Source organism: Eleutherodactylus coqui, chromosome 8 (genome assembly GCF_035609145.1).
Source record: "Eleutherodactylus coqui strain aEleCoq1 chromosome 8, aEleCoq1.hap1, whole genome shotgun sequence".
Classification (NCBI taxonomy): Eukaryota; Metazoa; Chordata; class Amphibia; order Anura; family Eleutherodactylidae; genus Eleutherodactylus; species Eleutherodactylus coqui.
Window position 1 is genome coordinate 97250557 of NC_089844.1, and position 19393 is coordinate 97269949.

Consider the following 19393-nt stretch of genomic DNA (forward strand, 5'->3'; position numbering starts at 1 on the left):
TGGAGGCACAAGTGAAGGCACACAGAGGTACAATATGGACATAGTAGTCTAGGGCTGCCATATTGTGTATCTGGCAAATAAGAATTGCCCAGGGTCACACCGGAGGACTACTAAACTAATAGACAAACAAAGTTGCTACAGGGCAATCAAAAGCCTGTTGGTTACGACCCCCATGGAAGTAAAGCATAACTTTTACTAATAAAATAGAGTAATTAACCAGAGCCAGCATGGGTTTGTAACAAACAAGTCATGCCAGACGAATCTAATTTCCTTCTATGACAGAGTCACCGACTGGGTTGATCAGGGAAATGCGGTGGATATAGTATATCTTGACTTTAGTAAAGCATTTGACAAAGTATCTCATACCATCCTTATTGAAAAAATGACCAAATATGGGATTGACAAGGCAACTGTTAGGTGGATTCAAAACTGGCTGAGTGATCATACTCAGAGTGATCATAAATGGCTGCATATCCAAGTGGAAGAATGTATCAAGTGGGGTACCACAAGGCTCTGTCCTAGGCTCAGTGTTGTTCAACATTTTTATAAATGATCTGGAGGAGGGAATTGATGGGAAACTGATCAAATTTGCTGACAACACAAAGCTAGGAGGGATAGCTAACACTAGGGAAGAGAGAGTATTCAAAAATATCTAGAAAAGCTTGAACAGTGGGCAGCGACTAACAGAATGGTATTTAACAAGGAGAAATGCAAAGTCCTACATCTGGGCAAGAAAAATGAAGAAAGCACATAAAGAATGGGAGGAATTGGGCTAACCAGCAGCACATGTAAAAAAGACTTGGGTATACTAATAGATCATAGACTGAACATGAGTCAACAATGTGATACAGCAGCCAAAAAGGCAAACACCATTCTGGGATGTATTAAGAGAAGCATAGAGTCTAGTTCACGTGAGGTCATTATCCCCCTTTACTCTTCCTTAGTCAGAAGTCATCTGGAATATTGTGCCCAGTTCTGGGCACCCCACTTTAAAAAAGACATAGACAAACTGGAGCAAGTTCAGAGAAGAGTTACCAGGATGGTGAGTGGTCTACAAATCATGTCCTATGAAGAACGTTTAAAGGATCTGGGAATGTTTAGCTTGCAAAAAAGAAGGCAGAGAGGAGACTTAATAGCTGTCTACAAATATCTGAAGGGCTGTCAGTGCAGAGGGATTAGCCCTATTCTTATTTGCACAAGAAAAGACTAGAAGCAATGGGATGAAACTGAAAGGGAGGAGACACAAATTAGATATTAGAAAAACTTTCTGACAGTGAGGGTGATCAATGAGTGGAACAGGTTGTCATGGGAGGTGGAGAGTTCTCCTTGAATGGAAGTGTTCAAACAAAGGCTGAACAAATATCTGTCCGGGATTTATTTAGTGAATCCTGCACTGAGCAGGGGGTTGGACCAGATGACCCCGGAGGTCCCTTCCAAATTTTACCATTCCATGATTCTAACACCTATGAAATTATTAAAATGACAAGACTCTTGCAGCTCCTATAGACTAAAGTATTCATGGACCATAGATTATGCCATAATGGTATAGAATTTGGGAGGTCACCAAGCTGTCTCCTATCATGCTGGAATATGGGAGAATTGAACGCTGGCCATAATCTCCCACATGTATATGCAGAGCAACAGTAAACCATAGCTAAGGGCTGGTTCGCATGGGCATAAGTGTATGACGGTTGCTTAAATACGCTGCAAATTTACACAACCGAAAATCATTTTTGGCTGCGTATTTTGCCCACTCTGGCGTTCTTTTGTGTGCATGAAATTACATTGATATTGTGAGCTAATATGCAGCGAAAACAAAGGTTTCCTACATACTTCATGCATATTTACGCATGAAGACTGATTTCAATGGGCTTCTACCATGCGTAATATGCACCAAGCATTTTTCACGCGATCGCACATCGTATGAAAAAATACCCTCATGTGAATTGACCCATTGAAAGTGGATTCTATTCCCCGACTGCAACTGCACGAGTAATACGTGGTGCAAATACGCTCCTGTGAATGAGTCCTAACAGTGTTATACTTTCAGACTGTCGTCAGAATAAGTTGTTGTATACATGATGACTGTGTGTGACAATCATGGACTGGTTGCTAGGACCGAAATTCATAAACGCCTATCTGTAAATTATATCTCAACGATGGAAATGTGTAATTTTCCCAGTTTGATAGCATATGCACATTGTACACAAGTTAGTTATCTTTTGTTAGTTTTTTTTTAAATTCTACTTAATCATATCTGACATTTTATCTAGTGACTGCCTGCAACTAGAAAAATATCAGACAACAATAATATGAAGACTATTCCTAACTTTTATGTGAAAAAGCAGATAGCAAGAGTTATTACATTTTCCATTTTAGCTTTAAACTTAGGAAACCAGTGACATTTAAAGCACTTTCCAAGACAGAATTTAATCAAAGCACATCATTATGAATATTTAAATACAATAAAACTTCACCGGGCAGCATTCTTGGAAATGCTTTAAATTGATCCCATCATTGCAGGAATAGGAGCGTCCTAATGTGAAAGATACTATTATGCATAATAATAACCATAAATATAAATCCTGTCAGCTTGGGCAAATTATGTTTTTTCAACAGCATCATTAGAAGAGGAAAAACTTCTGGGTTTGCAGAATTTTATAGGACAAGCCAATAAAATACAAATACTTAACCTTAATGCCTTTCAAGCCAAAACTCAAAACAAAGAAAACCTATATAAATTTTCTTTACTACAAAGAATAATATAAATAAATAGCATACAAAGGAGGAACGTCGAAACCAATAATATATATATATATAAAGGTCCTAAAAAACAGGTATCCAAACCCATATTTAAATGATGTGAATAGCACATATAGACGTGTGCTGGGGCGCGATGTACATGGTGGTTCGTATTAATGCAATGTCTAAGTGCTATTACTCATATCATTTTTATATGGATTTGGAAACTTGCTTTTTAGGACCGTTATATATATTTTGCACTGAGATGGCTACATGATCTTGATTCTTTAGTACATCCATATTTACTATGAATACTCCTCTTTGCTTTTATTGTTTTTATTACTTATTATTGATTCATTATTGGTTTTTGCTTTTATTTTGCATATGGTATTTACCTAGTGGTCATTATAGGAGTTTAACTCTTGTTACAAGCCTAATTATCTGGGTAATTTTTTATAAATATTGTACTAACCCTTTCCAATCCACTGTCTGACATCTTAAGACATTATGATTTAAGGCTGTACAGCTCCTTAGTTGGAAGACGTTTGTTGGGGTTCTCTTACTGTATATTCACAGCCTCTCTGCTGTCGGAGCCTATTCAAAGTGTCACCTCATGCAGTACTGGCTTAAGCCCCCTAGGAAAACCAGGATACAAATTGGATTGGAAAGGGTTAATTTGTATACAAATAATCTTCTGTAGATGGATATTGTACTGTGCATTCAGCATATTGGGGATATCATGCTAAAAGTCAAATGACATTTTAGGTCTGAAAAACCTCCAATTCTCATCTCCCCATGTCTTAGGGTACTTTTACACTGGCCAATAGTTGCCTAATTAATTGTTCAAAAGAGCAATTGCAGCCAACTGTCGCCCAATGTAAACACAGGATCCAACAGGGCAAGTGAGTGCAAATCGCTCATCTGTCAGAGTTGAATGGTTTTTAGCTTAACTAAAAAACAAGTGACTATTGGCCCGTGTAAATGGACAGTCATTCTTCTACTAGCGACTTCCTTTTTATATTGAATCGAGGCGTGTGGCCAGAGGACATCTTCAGCGCACTCCGTCTGTATTCAGTGAGCGATTATCACTCCTGCGTGAAAGCTCAGGGTCAATAGTCTCCTCCTCACGGCAGGTGGCGCAGTAAGACCGCCGTGAGGTGGAGGGGTGTCACGGGACTGCTGTTCTTGGGATCAATGGGGTTCTCAGTGATGAGACCCCTACTGACCATAACATTATCCCCTATCCTGTGGATAGCATATGGCCTTCGATTCTTGGGTAACTCCTTTAACCTGTTACGCACCACAATGCCAAGTATTCATTGGGCGTTTGCTGATAGTGAGGTGTCATAGGCTCCTTGTAATAAACAATCAACCCCTCCCCTCTGCTCTCGAGCAGCAGCTCTAGCTTCTTCCTGGATGGATGCTTTATTCTTGCCATTATTATAAGAATGTGAAATGACAAAAAGTTCTTCTGGATAGTCAACAGTAACAGCACTATTAGAGCGATCACCTATGAAGTAGTTCGCAGTAGTTTTGAGCAGTTTATATAATCTAAGGATAAAATGATGCACAAGAGACATTTAATCATTTCCAGGCCAAACACATTCTACTGTTTATTACACATATTACATTCTTAAATAAAAATGCGTCACATAACATTTTTGCATAGATATCTTACAATATACCAATTTAAAAAAGAATTATGAAACAGACCAGTAACAAAAATAAATTTTTTCTTCATTAATAATTTTGTAACATTAACATACCACCATCATATAATACAAATAATATTTTATTTAAATCTTAAGACTTTTTGTACAGCAAAAAAAAGACAAAGTAATATATTCATATATAAAAAAAGACTAAAAAATAAAAAGGTAACAAAATCAACAAAAACACAAAAAAATCATAAAGGGAGAACGGAGAGCTATAAATTGGGTATTTCTGAGATATAGGAGAAATACCATAAAGGCCTGAGAGAATATAATTGAGGGTCTCTCCATAAGCACTTGTTCGACACGCCTGGCCAAAAAGAAGACAGGAAAATAAAAATCCTAAAATTATAGTGCAAAATTAAATTCCTTCAAGCAATTTTCTCAAGTTTGAAAAGCATTCAGAATTTTCTCATATTTGCATTTTTATACTTTAGCACAAACGTGCTTTTAAAATGTGCAATCCAAATTAGCAATACATCTTGGCAATGTAGCATCAAGGACCAGATTGCAAAAGCTATGCAGAGCCTTAAGGCAATTTATGGTCCACTTATCTAAATGGACAATAATTTGTCATATGTAAAACGATGGTCTGTGTACCAATAATTTCACAGGCCATTACATTACTTTTCTAGGTTTTTAGATTAAGTAACGAGCTTTTTGCATACAATTACTTGCCCAATCAACAATACTAAATGCAAACCTATATCATATGGAATGGCAGTATTTGTTGATATGTCCAAATTGATGAATCGTTTCCTCCTTTACAGTTGTTTTGGTCCTGAATCAATTATTTCAATGGTAATCAATCCCAAGCTGTGATATCTTTTAGCAAACCAAAACATGCCAATAACAGACCACAATGATTGTGCCTTCATTAGTTTTCTATTTTGTGAATTAAATTTCCATTCAGTATTTTAAGCATTTTTTTCTATTACAATATTACATACTATTTAAGGCTCATTGACATGGAGCGATGATCGCTCAAAAATCACCCAAACGACAGATTGAGTGACAGCTTTAAACGATCATTTTGCATAAACTATTAAGTAGCTACTCAGCTACTTAATAGCTTATTAGCGTGCAAATGAAGCCTTTAGCTGAATGCAGTTAATAGCGGGAGGGCTCTTATCTGCTTTCAGCTGTGTTCTCTGACGGGTTAAATAGCTGAAACAATGCTATCAGCACTACCCACAGAGTACTCAGCGCAGGGGCGTAACTATAGAGGATGCAGGGGATGCCGTTGCACCCAGGCCCAGGAGCCTTAGAGGGCCCATAAGGCCTCTCTTCTCCATATAGGGAACCTAGTACTATGAATAAAGCATTATAGTTGGGGGCCCTGTTACAGGTTTTGCATCGGGGCCTGGGAGCTTCAAGTTACGCCTCTGACTTAGCGTGTGGTCCTGATAAGACCGCATGATGATTTTTAGGTTGGCTTGAATTTAACAATCAACTAGCAGTGCACAAAAAGTGCACGATGGCAACATATTTAGACGCAATGATAATCGCTCAAACGATCCCTTTTGGGCGATTTTTTAAGTGATCATCGCTCCATGTAAATGGGCCTTTAGACTGTGGTTGTGGATATATACCATGGAGGCAAACTGCAAATGAGAGGAGATCTAGTACTGGTTTTACTAGCTCTTCGACTGTTGAAAACCTGTCCAGAACTCCCCTCTTCAGAGGAACTGCATTGATAGTACATAAGGGTCATCAGCTCAAGTGCCATGGAAAGTGCATAGGGGCAGAAATCGTATACTCTCCATCTTGCACAGCAGAACTGGGCACCATAATAAAGGGCACATTTTAATCCATGCCTTGCGCCCTCCCTCTCTTTAATGTACAAAGTGGACATAAAGGTGATGGTTAACTAAGCGATATCACAAGCTTTACAAATACAGCACAGTATTACAATTATAAAATGGCATTTCTGAGTTCTACATAGTTGTCCCATTTCTGAGGAAAAAACAATCCACTGAAATATATTACTTCTAAAATAAATATCTGAGATTGGAAATTTAGTTTTACATGGAATTATAAAAACGATGCTAGCTTTAAAAAAAATGAATAAAAGAAACTCGTCAGAGTGCAATACAAGACATAAAAGGCATAAAAAAAACGGTTGCTTTGTGATACCATATTCCTCTCGAAGACACCATGGCAGAACAATGTTAGATTGTATAATAAATAAAACATAAACTGGGTGCCTTGGTACAAGCAAATAGTATAAACTAAAACTACTCACAAAAACACCAGGTGTAACCATTAAAATGGTTCTGAGTAGCAACGATAGTTACAGTAGAACAGTATAGTATGATGTATAGATAAAACAGTATATTCAAAAATTCTGAATGTTCTTCAACTTTTTTGCACACACAAAACAGGCCTGAAAGGGAGTGATGAAAGGAATCATATCGTGATATAACGTTCCAGTGCCATAAGACCAGGCAATGCATTGCATCACTGGTCCTTCTCTTACATTAGGGAAATTAAAAAAAAACAAAAAACAATGTAGCTTCAGGCTTTCTAAATGTTCTATCTAACTATACAACTCCACTCTTGGGATTTGAAAATAAGGCAGCAGAAATATTTCCTACTCACTGAATATCTGCTTACCAAGAGTTACCAATAGGTGAGTTTACAAAGCAAGCAATCATACTTCCCTTTCATTCATGCGAGGAAGGCAGAAGAAGGAGGTCTACCTTCTCAGCTTCTCTGGTCTCAATACAAGATTGAAAAAAGTGCAACATTTATGGAATACTACACTAGGCTTTATCATAAAGTGTTCATTTTAGGGTACACTCCAGAGGGGGAAGAAATATGAGCCAAATCCCAGCAAGCAAATGGGCTCATCTATGTTATATAAAAAAACTAATGTTAACTAACTGGGAATGTGAAGTGTATTAAAAGGAACCTGTCGACTTGAACGTGCTAGCCAAACGGCAGGCAACATGTTATAGAGCTGGAAAAGCTGAGCAGATGGCTTTGTGGGAAAAGTTCTGTAAAACTAGTAATTTATTCATTTATATCTCTGCTCATTCTGAGCTGAACAGTCCAGTGGGCGGAGCTAACAGTGAGTGACAGCTATTTCTGTACACACAGTCATACACAGTTGTCAATCACTGATAGGACCGCCCACTGGACCTCTAGGTTCACAACGAGGAAAGGTTTATATGAATAAATTACAAGTTCTACTGAATCTTTTTCCGTAAAACTATATATCAATCTGCTCAACTCTTCCTGCTCTATAACATCATGCCTGCTTGATGCTTGGGCAGCATGTTCAAGCTGGCAGGTTCCCTTTTAAGCAAGATCACCCAGATCTTATCCTTCTACCAATTGGTGGACTTTGTCAGATGTTCTAAACAACAGCTATTTTGAATATAAGAAATTTCACTAAAAGAATAGATATAGCTAGAATTCCTGAAGCTTTCCCTTGGTTCCTGTGAATCACTCGTAGCGATCAAACATGATATTATGTGGAATTACCATGTTCCCAGTTTCTCAATATATACCTTGTTCTACAACCATAGGCAAAATCAAAATGTATGGTGGTCAAAAACAGGAAATGTATATTTCATTGCTATGTTTAGTTACTAGATAGTAATCAACTCTTGTAAAGTACGTCGCTATCACTTTTGTCTACATAATATGAATACTGAGTTAGCAGAATAAAGTCACACATTTATAGAGGATTCTTGACTGCAGACACAACAAAACATGGGTCTCCTCTTATATTGATCATTCTGCCAAGGTAGAACAAACCACATCATAGCAGATGCATGTTAAAAACCAATAGAAAGGGTTTGCTGTAATGACCAACTACTTTTGTATGTGTTATTTACTTATGTCGGCAATGTACACTGTATTTAAGGTGGGAAAGACAAACACCCATCTCCCCAGCACTGCTTTGGCACATACCTAAATGAAAGTGTAGGTACTATAGCAAGAGCTACAAAAACGATTTAGGGCTGAACTTTACTGGGTTGCATTACTATCTGCGAAGTTCAGAAAACTAACCTAAATGAATGGTCCAATAAACATGACTTAGTATCTTTGTTGTTTTGCCATATATGATTTTACTAGTACACCTAAACCATGCTGTAAATTTGTGCTGGCATGCAGAACAATGTGGTTTTGTAGACCTACCTATGTGGCTGGTAGGACCTGCTTTTGTAAATCATGGTCATGGTTAGTGTTGAGCGAACCAAATCACTAGAGCCCTGGTTGCAGTTAAAGTTTGAACTGGCAAGAACCCGAATGGAGCTTTTAGCAAAGTTGGACCTGAAATAGGATTCTATTAGTTTGGTTTGCTTAAAACTAATCAAGACCACTCTTTACAAACACTAGTCGTAAACAATTGTGTATAAAACTAGTTTAGAACACTGTCTGTCTAAGATCCATAAAGCCCTGTATAACACCCTGAGTGTTATTAAGGTCTTTTAGTTTTTAGTTTTAGGGGTTTTGGTTCTAATTCGAGATTGAACTAATTTGAGTCTGAACTAATTGAACTAATTCAAACCAATCAAAATTCGGACCAAATCAAAATTTTTGCAAAAGTTTGGCCAACCAGCCAACCCAACTTTTCAAAAGTTTGCTCATCACTAGTCATGATTATTGGGGTAGTGGTACTTTTTTAAACAAGAAAACTTGTCTGAAAGGACACACTTGCACGGCCATGTTCAAAATACATCAGACAGCACACAAATTCGCCTATGTACTGTCCCATGTTCATAGACCCTGCATATTGCATGTACTATTATTGTCTATTAAAACAAATGAGAATAGGATGTTCACTGTTTTTTACAGCAACTATTGGTCTTATGAAAAACTAGCCATGTGAATAGCCTCATAGGCTATTATGGAGCAGAGTGTTGTGAAATAAATGGACAGCACACTGCCCAAAAAGAACGCCACATCGATGGACTCTTATAATTCTCTATATCATATAATATATAATGCAATGGAAAAATACTTATTATTTTTATCCCCTGCCATGACTGATGACCATTTCATCAATAAATTCAATATGTATTCTTCAAATTTGGTTGAAAATGATTGTGGCAGCTAAATTAATATGGGAATTCCAATAATTTTGAGGTTTTTATACAGAACATAGATTGCAAAAAATAAGAATATGGTATGTGTTTTAAAAAAGCTACCCAGATAAGAAGAGCATCAGCTATCCCACGCTTCATGAAACATTTCCCATGGATACTATTTCACATTCAAGGGAGGAAGCCTTTTGCAATCTGCTGCACAAATCCATGAAGCAGCCAAGAAAACACATAATAAATATTAAAGATGATATTGAGGTGTTTGAACTACACAATAATGAAGCAGTCGTTCTGTTCAAATCCATTTCACTCTAGCTATAAAGTAATTCATGATGCCCAACACAGGATAAACTAGGCATAGTCAAAAAGGCCTTGATATACTGACATAGTAATTTCCAATATACCTCACAGATGGCGTATCATTGGGACATGATAGAACTGTCCATAAAATTTAAGGAACTCAAACACGGAGTCTTTTGTTAAGGAAGCTCTATATCAGAACATCTAACTGTGATAACAGGGTAAGTAGGTTTCAGCCAAGAGCTAAAATACGTCTAATTAATTGGAATTTAAAGTTTCTGACTATAACTGAAATCTTAGATTAAATACCAGTTTCAGGCTATGCCTCCAAAAATTTTAAAGGGGGTCTTGTTATTAATGCTCTACAGCTGTAAAGCCGGATATATGTCTAACTGCACAAAACAGGGCCACTACTTGTCCATACCATTATCAATGACTTCCCCACATATATTAGCTGCATGCAGAAGGAATAGTTGGAATATAAGAAATTGGCTTTAAGACCTTTAATGTCTTAAAACCAGAAAATAACAAAGCAGAATAATAATGAAGGATCTGGCACTATAAGGTTGAGCCACGCTTGCTTGCCATATGCTCTGGGAAAACGCCTATGTGTGGACTACATTCACCTGATGGAGGCTAAAACAGCATCCTTTGGGTTTTCATTGGACTGGTATGTGGTGGCATACCTTTTTCAGCTGTATGGAAAAGTGTAGTCTGCTGTGCCATTCTATAAAGAGGCATCCCGCGAAAAGACGAATATCACGCAGGATTTCTGTTTTTAGCATGATATTGGTGTGTCATAATTCAAGGTTTATTAAAAAGGATATTGTTTTTTTTCCAAAAACTGCACTACTCTTGTCCATGGGTTGTTGTAGGTACTGCAGCTCACCTCTAATTAGGAGTAAACTGCAATACCAATTTAACCAATGGATGGCGCTATTTCTGGGGGGGAAAGCCGATCTTTCTTCCTAACCCAATTAACTCTTTTGAAAGGATAATAATGACTAATTAAAACTATTCATATATCCCTTCTCGGCCACAGGTGAGCATAGAAAAGCAGTCAGCTGTATGTTTTTAAAAAGTTGTTCTGACAACATTGGTTTTGTATTTTTTATTAGTTTTGCATGCAGTGATCTTGTCAAATGTAAACGTTTTAAAAGGATATTCCTGATGTGGAATGTTTTTTTCAAGTATTCACCCATCCACTTGACCGGTTCCTCCCTTGGGACCCTCACTGATCCTGTAAATGGGATCCTGTTTTTCCTGTCCTCCTCATTGCAGCCCCCACAATGGAGCATAGGTCTCACAAGTGTAGTGCCGCTCTATTAGTTTTCAATGGGACTGCTGGAGATAGCCGAGTACAAAACGCTCAGCTATTTCCATCAGCCCCATTGAAATGAATGGAGTGGTGGCTATGCAAGCACAACCCGTGTTGACATCACTGCAGGTTGAAGAAATCACCTGGAAGGGAGGAGCCCGGGGGGAATCGCCATCCCCGGTCTTATGATGTATCAGTAGTCACCTATCAAGTGGATGGGTAAAAACTTCCCATATTGGAATACCACTTTAAGCAATATTAATAATTACTAAACTAACCTGAAGCCTTGGACTGTAGTTTGAAATTGGAAAACATATATGGCAAAATAACATTCCTAATCTGTCCACAGATATTGAAATCCTAGATGGTGAACTCAGTAAGACCAAGTAGGGCATATGATGGTACATAGTAGGACATTGACTAGAATAGGGCATAGAATGGGATATCATTTGGTTATATGACTTATAGTAAACAAAGAAATGTATTTCTAAAATATCTAATGGCCAAAAGCATCAAATATGTACCTTCTGCAGTTGATTTAACCTAACATAGCACATAGAATCCTCCACAATTTTGTGTTATAAAACCTACACAAACATTGGGGTCAATACTGATCTGCATAATCTTACCCTGAAAAAAGAGCTTGAAACAGTGCTAAAAGACCCCCAAAACAAGTCGCAGTAATGGCATTAAAAGATAAGTTAGTTTCCACATTCCTAAAATTAGCATACCCGAGGGTATGTAGAGCTGGTGGGAAGTGTTTTCAACTGAGAGATTTATTTCCTCTACTTTACATGCTGCTCAGTCTACCATCTGTGTTACAAATATGTACAATGAAGGTGCCTCCTGAAATGCACTATACAGTTAGAATGTAATGCTTTATGTTACACTGTGTGTGTCAATGTTCCTTTGTTTTTACCACAACATTAAAATCCATCAGAATGGCCACAAGATTAAAATATGTATATCTAGTATGCAGAAGCAGAGGACTACAAGGATTGTCGACAAGCAGTGCTTCAGGTACAGTAAGTACATTTTGATTTTTAAATCTTTGGAATCAAACTTTTTTTTTTTTAATTCTCTTTCTTGCTCCATCAGATTCTTAGGAACACCTATAATCTTCTTATGTTTTGGTCTCAGGTCATATTAAACATCCGGCCCCTTTAGTAAAATCAATGAAATAATGAAAACTCATAAGGATTTGGGGGTGATTATTTTATGTAGGGTCCACATCTCATTTTTTAAGAGAATTTTAAACTTTTTTTTTTTTAGAAACCAGAAGGGTTGATCAACGGAAATTCTTGATCCACTAGCATCTTTAGGTTCAAGTCTTAAGAGCCATGGATACAATTTATTAATCTATTCCTTTCGGCTAAAGATTTTAGATATTTAAGGTGTTTTTCTATTAGTTTTTTATTTTTTTATGATATATTTTACCTTTTTGTTTTTTTCCTTTTTTTTTTGTTTTTTTTTTTCTTTTTTGCTTAACAGTCAAGGAGTCAAAACAAGTTAAAAAGATGCCAGCCGGCTGGGGTAAAAGAGCTGCATTTATGTGGACAAATTGGGACCAAATGTGCAATTTTACTAGCTGCTTAGGGGTGGTCCCAGAATATACAAAATATACAACCTGTTCCCCACCACACCTACTTGAATTGACCACTTGATATGGTCTGATTGGCAGTCTTTGGAGCAAAGACCAGTGACAACTGACTTGAGAAGTATGTACATAGATAATTTGTTGACTATGCACTTATGGGCAAAGTTTAGGTTTCCTTAACTCTTGATTTTACCAACATAAGGTCATAAAAGACCTTTACTCTGTAATATTTGAAATAACCCTGTGGAAAAAATCACCAATAACCTGGCTGAATGCTATTAATGTTTACCCTTTTGACACACTAAATTATAGTTGAGTGTCCAGTCAATGACCTCCGTAAACAAGAATGTGTCTGTCAGTAGGGCAAAATCAACTTGCTTAAAGTGTCCTCCGTTACCCAATGTTGTACGATTTAATATATTTGGCTTTTTGTTGTTGACACTCAAAAGGTAATATTAAGTACAAAAATGCAGCTGCTCTGGAAATAACATCAAGTTTCTAACTAGTTATATTGTTAGGAGTAGAAGTCAATGATCAAGCACAAAGTTTGGAAAGTTCGATAGGAGAAGGCTTGCCGCTCATTAGATAATAGGAGCCAAGTCTAGGTCGCTGGTCCAATTCAAGCAAAAACTGTCCAGATGGAGGTTCAATAGTTCACAAAGATCCTTGTCCATGTAGCGCATATAGTAAAAGCTTATGGAAAAGCTTTTTAAACAAAAAATACAATCGGGAAAATAAACAGAAAAATGAATAGAATAATGGAAAGGTTGTTTAACCTTTGGAAGTGCACACACTGGTGGTGGGGTGCTCTAATGCAACAGATAAGCTCCATTTTTAGTCAACATCAGTGGCTTATATAAATTCCTAGTGCATAAGATGTGCTACAGCCAACAGAAATAAAAAATAAATTAGTCGGGAATTCTATGAGTGCTCCTCCATCCATATGTCCTTCTGAGTAGATCTAAGAATCACATAAATGGTTTAGTTGTTCTAACCCCACCAGTATAGTGCCAGTAAGACCTATGGCATTGAGCTCAAATTATTTGAAAAGCTCTAGAATGAGGCCAAACCAGTGGAGAACACTTGTTAGGATCCAAGTAGGTCTAAAACTCTTTCTTATCAGGAGTCTTCTGATATGAACCAAAAGGCTCAGATTTGGTTTCCTAGATCGAAATCCACTTTTCATTTTCTCTTAAATGACATATAATAAGAAAAAATAATATTAGTGCTACAACAATGCAACTCGAAGGTGGCTTCTTAGCAGCTTCTGAGTTCCAATAAGGTGAGTTCATCAGAGCCCCTTAAGATGACTGTTCTCCTGCTCTCCATTTCCACAGTGAGGCTTCAAAACACCTGGTATGTAGTTGTTTCCAAACCATCCAACTCTCCACCTCTGTGCATCTCTTTCAATCAGGCTGGAGGGTAAGGCATAACAGACAGACAAATATATTGGAGCATGTGACGGTGCATGAAGATTTGATATGGGCTTTTGTGTACAGGGTTTTAAATGTAAAAATGTTTTCTATGTCCTGCAAATCCATGGACAAAATGACAAATGTTCACTGCAACCCTTGGTCCTCCCAAGAAAGAAGAGCCTCAAAATGTCTTTAGATATGCCTCTTCATATGCAGAGCAAGGTGGTCAGACCTGGAAAAGCACCTACAAGAAAGCAGATGATTGAAATAGTTATTAGTATTTGCCCACCTATTAAGTATCAACCACCTCCGTTCACATTAACCACTATGTCTCACTGCTGTTCTCACTTAGAAAGAAACATATTACAGAATGTCGAGGCCAACATTTTTCAGCCATAATACAGCGGAAATTATATTTTTATGGCACTGAAAGAAAATATCAAAGTCATAAACGGTCAATCCAGTAACACTGTAAATATGTTGACACCGCCCAGGACGTAAGAAAGAGATTAAATAGAAATATGCCATATCCTTCTCTTCTTCTCTTGATTATTCCAAAGGGTTTGGATTGTGCTAAGCGCCACCTACTTAATTTCAAGAAACATGTGGAGAAGCAGCCTGACTCTAGCAGATTCTTCTGGTGTTACCGGCCTGGAGCTTGTACCGTATGTGCTTTTTTAGCATATGTGATAAACTGTACAGTGGCTACTTAAGTGAATATTTGGGAAGTTATGCAAAGGCACAAATACTAATGCAAAAATTGAAAATGATGTGTGGAAATAAAATTAATATTACTAATATTTCACCATTTATTTGACTTATCTAACGAAACCTATGCACAACAAAAACCACCATAAATGAATGTGTCATTGTAACAAAATGATGTTAAAAATATAGAAAAAACAAGCACTTAAAGGGGTGGTCTCGCGAAAGCAAGTGGGTCTATACACTTCTGTATGGCCATATTAATGCACTTTGTAATATACATCGTGCATTAAATATGAGCCATACAGAAGTTATTCACTTACCTGCTCCGTTGCTAGCGTCCCCGTTGCCATGGTTCCGTCTAACTTCGGTGTCTTCTTGCCTTTTTAGACGCGCTTGCGCAGATCCGTCTTCTCCCTTCTTCTCCCTTCGGCTCCGCTCGGCAGCATCGGCATTTTGGCTCCGCCCCCTTGTACGCATCATCGCGTAGCTCCGCCCCATGACGTGTGCCGGTTCCAGCCTCCTGATTGGCTGGAATCGGCACATGACGGGGGCGGAGCTACGCGATGACGCGAAAAGGGGGCGGAGCCAAAACTCCGATGCTTCCAAGACCAGCCGAAGGGAGAAGATGCATCTGCGCAAGCGCGTCTAAAAAAGCAAGAAGACACCAAAGTTAGACGGAACCATGGCAACGGGGACGCTAGCAACGGAGCAGGTAAGTGAATAACTTCTGTATGGCTCATATTTAATGCACGATGTATATTACAAAGTGCATTAATATGGCCATACAGAAGTGTATAGACCCACTTGCTTTCGCGAGACCACCCCTTTAATATCTGCCGTCCTCAAAAGGAGTCAGGCTAAAAATGAAAATACTTTGTAGGGCACTATAAGTTTAAGATTGACATTTATAACCTTTGAGCTCCGGTCGGGAATTCTTGTGCCTGGATATTACTGTGTAGTTATAGAAGTTTTCCGGTTGTAAATAAAGCTCATATTATGTAATTTTCATGTGTTGAAATATAATCATCACCAAGTAAAGATCTCAGGAACCATGGCTACAAGTCCTGCACTGATGTCGATGAGTATCTCCTTAAAATGACCTCTTTGGGACTCACAATTAATTTTTAGACCAAATGTAAAAAAAGAGACATCATTGAAGTAGAACTGTTAGTTATGTGATTAAAGAATAAAATAAGAGGAACAAAAGGTCTTGGCCCTGCTCTACAAAAGATCCTTGCATGTTTCATTATGTATTTACCTTTCCTCTACCCCCACCCCTGCCCTGAGCCTTCTGCTCCTTCAGAACCATCTGTTGAGGATCCATTAGTCTCAGTCTGAAAGCTTCCATATCCTTAATGTCCTACCAAATAGACTGAGTTCCTCAGGCATTGCTTTAAGGTCTCTGGATTTTCTCTTTCCTCTCCCAACTAATGCACTTTATTTCATTAGGACAACAATTAACAGGGTGTCGACTTTTATGTCAGCTGGACAATGCTGACAATAAAGAGTATGTGCTTCGAATTTCAACTCTGCTCAGTAGAGTTCGTAGCTGCAGCTGACACAAGACTATACAGAATTATTAGGCAATTCTTCACCATTGACAGATGAGGTTAACTCATTAAGCATTTACAAAATTAATTGAAAACTTAATATATTTTAAGTATGTTTAAAAATGTGCATTTCTCCATATTACATATATATAGTAGTAATGGTATCCTACGCTTTTTTTTTCTAATGCTGGCTTCGAAGGACTTAGAGTAAAATGTAAGTAGAATGGTGTTTTCTAGTAAATAACAGATCTGGCGGAAAATCAAAGTTTTTGACGCAGGCTCTGTACTTCTTCTAGAATATTTCAACCATTGCCATGAATAGCAAATAAAGAATGAAGGTAATTCTATGACGGGCTTGAACTGTTCAAGATTTTTAACTAAAGCTTAAAGGGGTTGTCCCGCGCCGAAACGTTTTTTTTTTTTTTCAATAGCCCCCCGTTCGGCGCGAGACAAACCCAATGCAGGGATAAAAAAAAACAAACCGGGTAGTACTTACCCGAATCCCCGCGCTCCGGTGACTTCTTACTTACCTTGTGAAGATGGCCGCCGGGATCTTCACCCTCGGTGGACCGCAGGTCTTCTGTGCGGTCCATTGCCGATTCCAGCCTCCTGATTGGCTGGAATCGGCACACGTGACGGGGCGGAGCTACAAGGAGCCGCTCTCTGGCACGAGCGGCCCCATTCAGAAGGGAGAAGACCGGACTGCGCAAGCGCGTCTAATCGGGCGATTAGACGCTGAAGATTAGACGGCACCATGGAGACGGGGACGCCAGCAACGGAACAGGTAAGTGAATAACTTCTGTATGGCTCATAATTAATGCACAATGTACATTACAAAGTGCATTAATATGGCCATACAGAAGTGTATAACCCCACTTTGTTTCGCGGGACAACCCCTTTAAGCACTGACAGAAATTGATCCAGGGGGGTGTGCTGGACAGGATAAACACTCTTGCAACAAAGTTGCCAAGAGGCAACAAAAATTATGCACACGCTCCATCCACCTAAGGCCGGGCTCACACGAATGGGTCGGATTTTACGTGCAGATATCTGCAGTGGAAGACCTGCGAATGACTGTGGAAACAAAGCGTGTAGAGTTGCGTATGCGTGCGATCTTCTGCGAGGATGTACGCATATGGACAGAGTATTCTCCACGTGGAAGAAAGATCCCAAGCAGGGAATGACATAAGAAAGTAGCTGAACATCGCCCAGGCGACGTATATACAAATCTCTATTCTCTCTTTTTTTTTCTCTCCACTACTTCCTACTTTCTTTATTCCATTTCTATCTAATCTCCTAGAAACTTGCGATGGAATCCACGTCAATACGCAAGGTTAATTGCATATGCACTGCGGATTGAACGCATCCATAGAGATCAATGGAGCCCATACGCGCGTAATCCGCGGTAAAATATAGCATGCTGCTATTTTTCTTACACTCGCGGAATCCAGAAATCCTTCCAGGTAATGTGAGAGAACTGGGAAAAGTCCATGCCTTTCAATGCCCAGAATTATGGACGCCGATTGCAGGGTACGCAATTCAAATCCGGTCATATGAGGCCGGCCTTGAAATATAACCTTTAATAAAAATAACAGTAAAAAAAGAAAAGGAAAGAATTGATATAATAACTACAGTGGTTAAAACCAGTTGCTAGTAGCACAGCACCAAATATCAAAAATGGTGACAAAAAAATGAATCCAAAAAGTATATTCAGCTGGCTGATGTTCTATTTAGGTCTATGCTGTATTGCTACATAGCCCAAAGAATTTGTGGCTGTGCTGCGCTGCTATCTAGCTAATTAAAAATCAAAGACTAGCCCCCCCTTGGACATGCTTCACTGGCTACCCCAGCTTCATCAGAAGTTTGGGGCTAAATGACAAAGGAAGAAACACATGGAGGTTTATAAGGCCTCCAGGACCGGTGATGCATAAACATACCCACATTAATAGGCCAAAAGAAGCATCCCTTACAGATGTCAATGGATTAACCTTGACAGACAGGGGAAGCATCCAATAGAAACTATAAAATGGACACCAATGGAGTGTGTGAGACAAGGGCATATATATATATATATATATATATATATATATATATATATATATATATACATATATATACACAGAAATGCTGTGGTCCCATAGCAAATGTAAGAATTGCCCTCCTTTAAAAAACATTAGTAGGGCTACTGCAGGGCTGGGGGGAGATACTGTGGCAGGAGATCTGTAGAGGTAGAGGATACTAGGAATCTGTCAGGCAACGGGGACAGAATCAGGGAGCAGGGGGGAAGAGGAGGGTCCAATGGTGTGTGCAGAAAACCTGATTTCAACGAGAGCTGCAATTGCAGTTATAAGCACCAGCTTCCACACAGCGGTCGGAGCAGGTGATTCCACTTTGACTCCTGTGTATTTGCGGTGCTGTCAGTGGGAGTCCAATCAGCTGATGGGCCAGAGTCCCAAGTGGTGGACTACAGCTGACAAACTATTGATGGTCTATTCTGAGGATAGGTCATCAATAGTATTTTCCCTGGAAACCCCCTTTAAATCTATGGCATAATGTGGTTTATGAACGGGGCCCAAGACAGTTGACTCCTGCACTATGTGTTGTCCCTTTTCCAAGTTGCACCTTCCATCATGATATGGCCTATTCTACCACTAGGAAATGAGATGCATTCTATTACTGCCAAAACTAATAAGTGGCATACTTCATATCAAGGCCCATAAATGGCAAGTTGTTGATGTGTGCCTCTGCTGCAATGTGGTAGACAATGGTTAAGGACTGAAAGGACTGAAAGATATTTAAGCCTCATGTCCACGGTCGGATCGGATTGCGCATGCAGAATCCCACAGCAGAATCCGACCCTCCCCGTAGCAGAGGACACTGTGGGACTTCTACTTACCCATCTGGGTCTTCTGCGGGTCTTTTCTTTTCTTCACTGCGGATGTGTGTGGAAGCATCGGGCTCCAGATCGGACGGCTTCCATTGACATTAATGGAA

The 19393-nt window shown here is 38.8% G+C and overlaps 1 protein-coding gene across 1 annotated transcript in view; it reads right to left on the reverse strand.

The window, feature by feature from the left end:
* Positions 1 to 4345: 4345 nt before the first annotated feature.
* KLF7 (KLF transcription factor 7) overlaps positions 4346 to 19393 on the reverse strand; it is a 143703-nt gene continuing 128655 nt past the window's right edge. Inside the window, exon 4 of the mRNA XM_066576097.1 lies at positions 4346 to 14385. Coding sequence (XP_066432194.1) covers positions 14334 to 14385 — 52 coding nt within the window. The 3' untranslated portion in view covers positions 4346 to 14333. The remainder of the gene's footprint in view (positions 14386 to 19393) is intronic.